At 45.2% G+C, this 8,876-nt stretch overlaps 1 protein-coding gene across 1 annotated transcript; it reads left to right on the forward strand.

The window, feature by feature from the left end:
* Positions 1-4,260: 4,260 nt before the first annotated feature.
* On the forward strand, positions 4,261-5,112 carry LOC115100544 (melanocortin receptor 4-like). Its single transcript, XM_029619062.1, has one exon. It carries the CDS (start codon positions 4,261-4,263, stop codon positions 5,110-5,112), a length of 852 nt encoding a protein of 283 aa, XP_029474922.1.
* Positions 5,113-8,876: the final 3,764 nt, after the last annotated feature.

The raw sequence follows: 8,876 nt of genomic DNA on the forward strand, positions 1-8,876 counted from the left end.
GGGGGAAGGATCTCCCTTGAGGCAAGGAAGACAGCTGGAAGAATCTTCAGCTAATGCAGTCATCTTGAGAGTCGGTCAAACTTCTGCCAGAGTTGTGGATGTGGGTCATGTGGTAAGAGAAGTGGGACCTTCTATAATCCAGTTTAAACCCCTAGTAAAACCACAGACATTTTCACTTGAATTTATATTGGATGCTATAAATGAAGTTAATAAAAATGTGGAGGAGCAATTGTTATGAACCCTGCCCGTGGAGCTAATCCCCGTGAGCAGGCTCCACTCACCTCCCTTGCTGCCTGCCCGACGCGGTATGGACGCCGCCGGTCGAGCCTTCCGGTGCGGCTGGAGCCACGGACTTGAGGTCTCCTTGCAGCCCGGAGGCTGTCCTGGTATGTCCTCTTCACCGCGGCCGGAGCCGCGGCTTTGTCTGCCTTCTTCACGGCTGGAAGCCGCCGCTGATGTCGCTGACATCTTCGCGGCACGGAGGCCGCATCCCTGGGCCTGGATTAGCGGCTGGAGCCACCCCCGGGGCCTCCTGCAGCGGCTGGAGCCACTGCCATCATCGTGGCCTGCCTTCAGGCCCAGCCCTGCTCTTACGCGACGTCGACGCAGTGCAGGCCGCTGTCTGCGGTCCTGCACAAGTTCCTGCTTCTTCCTAGGCACGTGGGCGTGCCTCTCTCTAGGATTTAAAGGGCCAGACACAGGAAATGTGCTGGCCCCACCTAGGAGTGGACTTCCTGCTCCAGCCCTATAAAGGGCTGCTCCGTCACATCAGTCTTCGCCTTGCATCGGAGTTACTTCACTCTGGAGGCTCCTGCCTGCCAGAGCTCTGTCAGGTCTTCTTCTTGGAGCTCCTCATTGTTTCGTCTTCATGTCATGTCATGTCTTCGTGCCTGAGGTCCTCGTCCAAGTGTCCTGGTGTCTCGACTTGATCTTCTGTTTCCTGATGTCCCAAGTTCCTTGGTGTCTTGTTCCTGTGTCGTCAGCGCTCCTGAACCTTCTGGTCCTGTCGGTCTTCTCCCTCGGACGACGTCTTTCCCGGGTTGGAGTGGCCTGCAGGTGGACTGGTGTCCTGTGCTCCTGAGCAGTCTCGTCCTGCCAGCCGTGTTGGTGCTTCGGATGACTTATGGCTCCGTCATCGAAGTTCTGCCTCAGCTGGACTCTTCCCTGCGTTTGTCCCGTTCTCAGCGTGGTCCGTGACCAGCCTTTTCGGCTGTGTAGGGTGTGCAGTGGGACAGGGTGGTCTGCAAGCAGCCCATTGGGTCCACCCGTGAATGTGGGCTGTGTAGGGTGCCCTGAGAGACAGTGCCAATGTCCTTCCGCCTAATCTCTCGTCTCATCCTGGATGCCGTTGCATCAGTCTTGGTGTTATGTCAATGTCTTGTTCCTGATGTTGTCGCATCGACCCTGGTTCGGGATGCCGTCGCATAGACCATTGGTCCGTGATGTCTTTGCATCAGCTTTGGTGTCATTTCCTCAACTACCTTGCTGTCATGTCTTGTTCCAGCCCTCGTCTCTGATGCTGTCCGCATCAGCCTTGGTGTCATGTCTTTGTCTGCAATGCCGTAGCATAGACCTTGGTCATGTCTTCATGTCAAGGCCCGTCTGCCCTCGACCTCAGGCCAGGCCTGCTGCTCCATGCCGATCCAAGCGGCAGGTCCGAAAGGGCTCAGAATGGTCGGAGGACCATTCAACTTCCAACATCATGTTGTTGGCCTTGGGAGCTTGCAGGCCTGGCAGAGGGTCAGACTGTCTGCCATGCTGGAACATGCTGTCAACCCTTGGTTCGGTCCTGGATCTGTCTGGGGTCGGGCTGAGGCCCAAGGGCACACTAAAACATCCCTTCTAAACAGCAATTGCTTGTAATATCAAATATAGTGGGGGTAACTAAGAGGAGTGTGGAAACAATAGAAGTTGAAAATAAGAAAGTGAAGAATGAATTAATTAAGATAAAAGAAGAAGTGGGGAATATTAGACAGGTATAATCTGTGTTAGTGCAGGAAAATTTAATATTACAATCTAAAGTAGAAAAATTGGAAAATGCTGCTAGAATAAAAAATATACGATGTATAAATTTTCCTAAAATGCCTATTGCTTCACCATTGCATTTATGGAGGAGGTATTTAATGGAAAATTTAAATATTCCAGAGGCAACTTTGCTTATATTATCAAAGATATTTTACTTACCTCCAAGGAAAAAATCATTGGAGGTGAGAGAAATTGGAAATTTACAAGTATATGAATTACAACAAAAGCAACCTCCCGAGGAAAAAGTTTTTAATGTGTCAGAATTACGTGAGCAAACAGATTTAGAATTAGTTGAGACATCGACATTAATGGCTTAACACAGCTCTGCGTGTACGTGTCCCACATAGAAATCTGAGATTGGCGAACAAAGCACTTCTGACTGTTCCCTCTGTTAAGACAGCACGACTTACACAAGTCAGGGAGCGAGCATTATCTTTAGCAGGACCCATCTTGTGGAATTCAATGCCTCTTGAAATAAGATTGCAGAGAAATTTCAAACTATTTAAAGGAAATGTAAAAACATGGCTGTTTGAACAGGCGTTTTACAAAGAGAACGGGGAAAGTAAGTAAAGGCAAGCATCATAAAATCAACACTCAGCACTTAGTGACTGTTTGCTTAGTAGTCATTTTTATCCAATATCTCACTGTTAACCTTAGATAGCATCTGAATTGCAAGAGAGACCTACATGTAAGTTAAACTTTGACACATGCAGCGAAAAGAGAAGACAAACAAACTCATTATATAATTATATATTAGAATACACATTGTTACCGAATTACTTTTTTGGCACTTCTATAAAGTTTTTTTGATTTATAAACTTAGGGCTAGATTTATAAACTTACAAATATCAAATATTACAGTGTCTCCTAGCAGATGTTTACTTATTAAAACCAGACTTCTAGGACTTCAGTATTTAAAGTGGCAAATATGAATATGATGACAGATAAGGACCATAATATCCATCTAGTCTGCCCAGCTTACTTCCTGGTGCAGTGCTATAGACTCCAATCATCTCTGGATTTTCTTTCACTTGTTTGCAACTAGGATCCTCTGTATTTATCTCATTTTTTTAAATTATGTTACTGTTTTTTGTCTATAACCGTCCCTTAGAAGCCATTCCATGTATCCATCACCTTCTCTGTGAAGAAATATTACACATCCTTCTTGAACTGAATATCATGTCCTCTTGTTCTAGAACTTTCTTTCCACTAAAAATGCTTTTTGTGCATTATTTACACCTAATGAATTTAAATGTTTTCAACATATCATCTTTAAGGTATAGATATTTAGATCTTTCATATCATAAGGCTTGTGGTAGCCCTTCCATGAACTGTCTCTACATCCTTCTCGAGGTGTGACCTCCAGAAGTGGATGAGGTTGCACCAGAGGCATTATCACTAGGGGTGTGCGGGCCATAAAATGCTTGTTTCATTTTGTTTTCTTAGGGGAGGTTCTCGTTCGAAATCCATTTTGTTGAGGGCTTTTTAGTTTTCTGTTTCAGCAAATAATGTGCACTATTCAGAAATAGGGGGCAATAAAAACAAATGGAAAAAATGAAATGTTTACTGTCATTTCATTAAAAAAAAAGACATTTAACAATATAGACTGTTGACATTGTCTATGTAATTGAAATGAAAGCACATCATCACCTCCAGGTTAATCCTCTCCCTATGGACCCTTCCATCCCTCTGACTCTGGTCACTGCCTTATCATGCTGTTGCACCACCTTGAGATCCTGAGATATGATATCCCAATATCTCTGTCCTCTTTGATGCACATCAGTGTCTCAGAGCCCTTCCTGTAGGGCTCCTGTAATACCACCCAGGCAGGCTACTAATGTCTGCCCCATAAGAGGCAATCACGCAGACACAGCACGCTGAAAATATCCCTGGCAGCTCTTAATGAAAACTCTGCCTCCTCTGCTCAATTATTGACTTCCACACTGTTAAAAAGGGAAACAAATTTAAAGGGTTATTTACAAATCTGGAATGGTAGTTGTCGAGAAAGCCCAATGACACTAGAGACCAGGTTTTTCTGCCGTTTGGCTGCTTGCACATTCATGGGGACGTTTATTGAGAGAAACAGAAGTCATCCGAGAGCCAGATTCTCTAGGCACTGCTTCAATATCAGCAAACCTTCCTACTGAGGGCTCCCTCCTTGGTTACACCCAGACAGAAAGGAAATAAAACCACCTAATGCAGGAAACGAACTCGGGGTTGTGTGGCTGCCAAGGCATGATTCCTCTTGCTGTCACCCCTGACAGTGTCAGTAACCTTCTGCTGTTGCTGTTCCATGCCTGCTTAGCCACCGCCATTGCAGCCATTAACCTCTCGGTTTTAATCCCCATCATAAGCAGTCGGTCATTAAGAAGGGAGAACAGATTCATCTACATGATGAGCACATGTATCAGTGATTTCTGTACCGGGGTCTCTTGGTTCTATGTGGGCCTTTTTGATGTCAAAGATGACTATCCTGGGAAAAATAGCACCAAGTTCATTGCTTCCAACTTCTTAGGTCTCTCCTATCTGTCCATCCTGGCAGCCCAAGCCGACAGGTACCATGCTGTGGTGTCACCCATCCGTTACTCCCAAAGGATGAGCCCAGCGAAGACAGTGCTGGTCATCGGCTGTCTCTGGACCTATTCCTATATTATTTTGATTGTCCAGAATCTCACCTCCACAGTCACTGCCAAGCAAATCAGTTCAATCGGATTGTTTGTTGTCAACATTTTTACCATGGGCATTATGATAGGTCTCAATGTCAAACTCTATCTGATTGCAAAATACCAGCTGGCCAGAGACCCTGCCACCCCCGAGCGAGAAAGCAAGCGCGCCTCCCTCCACCTCATTATCGGGGTGGCTGCCAGTTTTATCCTGCTGTGGGCTCCTGTTTTTATCTTTATTCTTTTCTGTAATTTTTCCTTTTCTCAGTGTCCTCAGTTCAGCAATGAAGGAACGGATCCTTTTGCAGTCTTGGCCCACTTTAACGCTGTCCTCACCCCGCTCTTGTACCTCAGAAGCTGCGCCCAGCTCCGAGAAACCCTCTGCGGGAAGGTCTGGAAGTGCTGCCACCCAGCTCCAGGGTGAGTAAAAACTCCGGATCTCTATACTTATTTATCTGTCATCTCACTGGAAGTGGGGGGGGGGGGGAATTCCTGCGTCTTTTGTTGTAGAACTGGAATGATTTCTTCTTCAGAAAGGACACTGCCCCATTCTGCCACCGTAAAATTCTGCATAGACTTAAGGCCCAGGGACAGTTACAGAGAAACAGGTCACCAGCCACCTGAAGACTTGTGTCAAGGCTGGGATTACCACTCTCAGGTGTCAGCCTTTTTTTCTCAGGTGTTACTGCCGTTTCCCAGGGTCTCTGCTTCTGCTACCACTACATGCACAAAAAGTCCATGCCCTTTACCACCAGCGTGTTGCAAAATCACTGTTTTTATTGCTGCAAACAGACCAGCAGAATAATGCTGTTCTTTTTCTTATTACTATGTGGTAGCATACCGGCCTATGTGACAGAGTTATATAAAAATATAAGAAGTGCCATACTGGGTCAGACCAAAGTCCATTGAGCCCAGCATTCTGTCTCTGACAAGGTCAGTCTGGGTCACTTGGTACCCAGCAGATCCGAATGGGGAAAATCTATTGACTGCTTCTCATGTGTGCAGATAAGAGGTAGTGATCACCAATTCTACCTATCCTCCAGGTACTTGTCCAAATCTCTTTTAAACCCAGTTATACTATTGAACACATTCTGCAGCAACAACTTTCACATCTTTATTATGCATTCACTGTAACGTAGTAACAGTAATGATGGCAGAAAAGGACCAAATGTTCCATCCAATCTGCCCAGCAAGCTTCCTATGGTAGTATCTGCTGCACCATGCAGATTACCCCCATGCTTCTCTTAAGGGTAGCAACTGCTGCTCCATGCAGTTATCCCAAGTCTTTTGATAACCCATAAAACATTTACTGCTAGCAACGTTTTTCCTGGGTGATGAGCCTCCTTGAAAATTCAGACAGTGCTGCTTGATGTGCTTTGCTTCTGGACTTGGCCGTAGAAGCAGTCCGGTGCTTTTTCCCTTATGTTTGCGTGTCAGCACCCCAGACCATTAAAGTCAGGGCCCCTGTTGGTTATCATCTGAAGTCAATTCCTCTCTTGACCTCCCCCACCCCCACCTGCCGTCAAAGTGGAGAGAAAGGTTGCAGTTGCGTCCAAAGCATCAAGATTTATTGGTTAAGGGTAGTAATCCCATGCCTTCTGTTAAGGGTAGAAACTGCCCTGGGCAGGTTTCCCCCATTCTTATCAATTCCCCAGGCATAAAAGTTGGGGCCCTCATTGGTTGTTTGTTTGAATCCAGCTCCCCTTTCCCCTTGTCATTGAAGCAGAGAGCAATGATAGAGCTGCAAATATAGTATGAAGGCATATTGGGTAAGGGTAGTAACCCCCAACCAGCAAATTACCCCCATGTACCCTTTTCTTCATTTCTGTCTTCTAGCCTTTAGGGGACCCACAGTGTTTATCCCATGCCCCTTTGAATTCTTTGATTGTTTTTGTCTTCACCACCTCCTCTAGAAGGGCATTCTAGGCATCCACTACCTTCTCCATGTTACTGTCATACATTTGTTCTAAATCTGCAGTCAGTTTCATATAATATCTCCTAAGCCCACTGCTATCTGAAAGTGCAAATAACCATTTCTTTATCGTATCCCCTCTCAGTCCTTCGTGGCCTGCCATCCCCTTCCATCCCCTTATCATTGTTGTCGGCCCCCTCTGTGCCTTTTCTACTTCTGCTCTGACTTTCTTTGGCTGGGGCAACCAGACCTGCACACAATACAAAGGCATTATGATATTCTCTGTTTTATTATTAGTTCTTTTTCAAATACCTAAGATTCGATTAGTTTTTCTGAACTGAGGATTTCAAAGTATTTTCCACCATGTCTCCGAGATCCTTTTCCTGGGTGAGGACTCCTAGTGTACCTATGGTTGGGATTATTTTTCCTTATGTGCATTACTTTGCACTTGTTCACATTAAATCTCATCTTCCTTTTACTTGCCCAATTTCCCAGTCTGGCAGTGTCTGCCTGCAGTTATACTTTGAGTAATAATCTGCAGATTGAATAATTCACTCATCGCTCTCTTTTCCACATCATTAATGAATAAGTTAAACAGTTCTTCACTATCATTTGTCTTTGGGGAAAATTGACCATTTAATCCTACCCTCTGTTTCCTATCCCATGACTTTTTACTTTCTTGAGGGCTTTTCTTAAACATCTTCTGAAAATCTAGCTGCACTATTCACTTGCTTGCCCTTATCCTCTGCTTTCAATAATTCCAATGACTTCCCTTTGCTAAATCTACCATGGATTTTTCTCACTCTGCTGTTTATCCTTCTGGCCAATGATTCTACTCTGAACAATAACTTCTACCCTTTTACCTCACTTGACATCAGGCTCACTGGTCAGTAGTTTCTGGAATCTCCCCAGGAACCTTTTTAAAAACATACATTGCAGGGACAGTGACAGATTTGAATGGTAGATCACAGATTACCAGCAGGTCTGCGTTTCCAGTTTTGAATTCCTTTAGAACTCTGGGAGGTACGTCCTGAAATCCCAGTTCATAATGCTTAGATAGTTTGTAATTGGAAAGGTGGAACACGAGAGACTGTTTGTTATCTGTTTTCTGGCTTTTGCAAACATCTTGGTTAAAACAAATATTGAAAAAGGTCGTTCTCTTTAGAAATGCAAAGCTTTGACAATCTGAGCAGCAGATATTCCCATCTGAAGAGCAGACTGGGTGTTAGGAGATGCGGAAAACTTGAAATCAGAGCCAAGAGATGGGAACTAGAGATGGGAGGAGGTAATCTTGGTCTTCTGGGAAGGAAGGGTGGACTGATGAGCCCTGCTTTGGGTACATAACTTCTTGGATCCTAGTCTCCTTCAAGTCACTGCTCCACTCATCGTATAATAAGTATTAAGAGGACAATTTTCCAAGCCATTTGCCCAAGTAAATAGCAATCTATGCACATTAATCAGCTATTGGATAATTGCCTTCCCTCAACGCGGCCAAAAGCCTGTTCCACGATGCAAAGACTTTCAGCCGCATTTACAGGAGGTGTCCCCGGGGGTCTGCTTAGGTCGAGGGAGCAGAATAACACACATAGATCACGTTTAGCTCGACGTGTTGTGATTTTCCATGAAAAAAAGAGCCCATGCGAAAGGTAAGTGCAAATGTCCAGGGTGCGCACGCACTACTCTTTGAAAGTCGGGGCAAAGTAGCTACAGACTTTGTCCCGGCGCAGTTTGGAAATTTCCCTCTAAATGAGGAAAAGCGGGATGTTTGTTCAATCTGCTTTAATGAGGGGGAAGAGCATCTTTCCTTTCTTCAGGTTTAAGCATTTCTGCTCATGAGCTGAGAGGGACTTAAAATGTCTTTTATTCTCCAGGCTTCAGGATTGTTGGTGAAATCAGAAGCAGAACTACAAGTAGAGGCCTGCGTTGGGTTATTGCATTGTGGGGGGGGGGGGGGGGGCACTGCACATTTTTGTTTTGTTCCCCTTTTTCGTTCCATTTTTCTTTTTAATTTAATTTTTGTTTGTTTCATTTAAGAAAAAAAGGAAACAAAACAAAATAAATTTAAAAAATGGGGTCAAGCCAGGGCTCCATCCCCATCCCTTTCCCCTTCCCCCACTAATAAAAATATTTTTGCATGTCTTAGGCTCCTCCCTGCCTTTCCCTAAGCCCCCTCCTCCCTGCCCAGCAGCTTACCCCTGCCTGTTGCTACCCGGGTTAATTCTGCCCCCCCTCCCCCGGGTGCCCCAGACCCAGTGCCACTTTGCTGCCTGAACTTC

Source organism: Rhinatrema bivittatum, chromosome 11 (assembly GCF_901001135.1).
Source record: "Rhinatrema bivittatum chromosome 11, aRhiBiv1.1, whole genome shotgun sequence".
Taxonomy (NCBI): Eukaryota; Metazoa; Chordata; class Amphibia; order Gymnophiona; family Rhinatrematidae; genus Rhinatrema; species Rhinatrema bivittatum.

Coding starts and splice junctions, on each gene's coding strand:
- LOC115100544 (XM_029619062.1), top strand. CDS start 4,261: ATGATTCCTCTTGCTGTCACCCCTGACAGTGTCAGTAACCTTCTGCTG.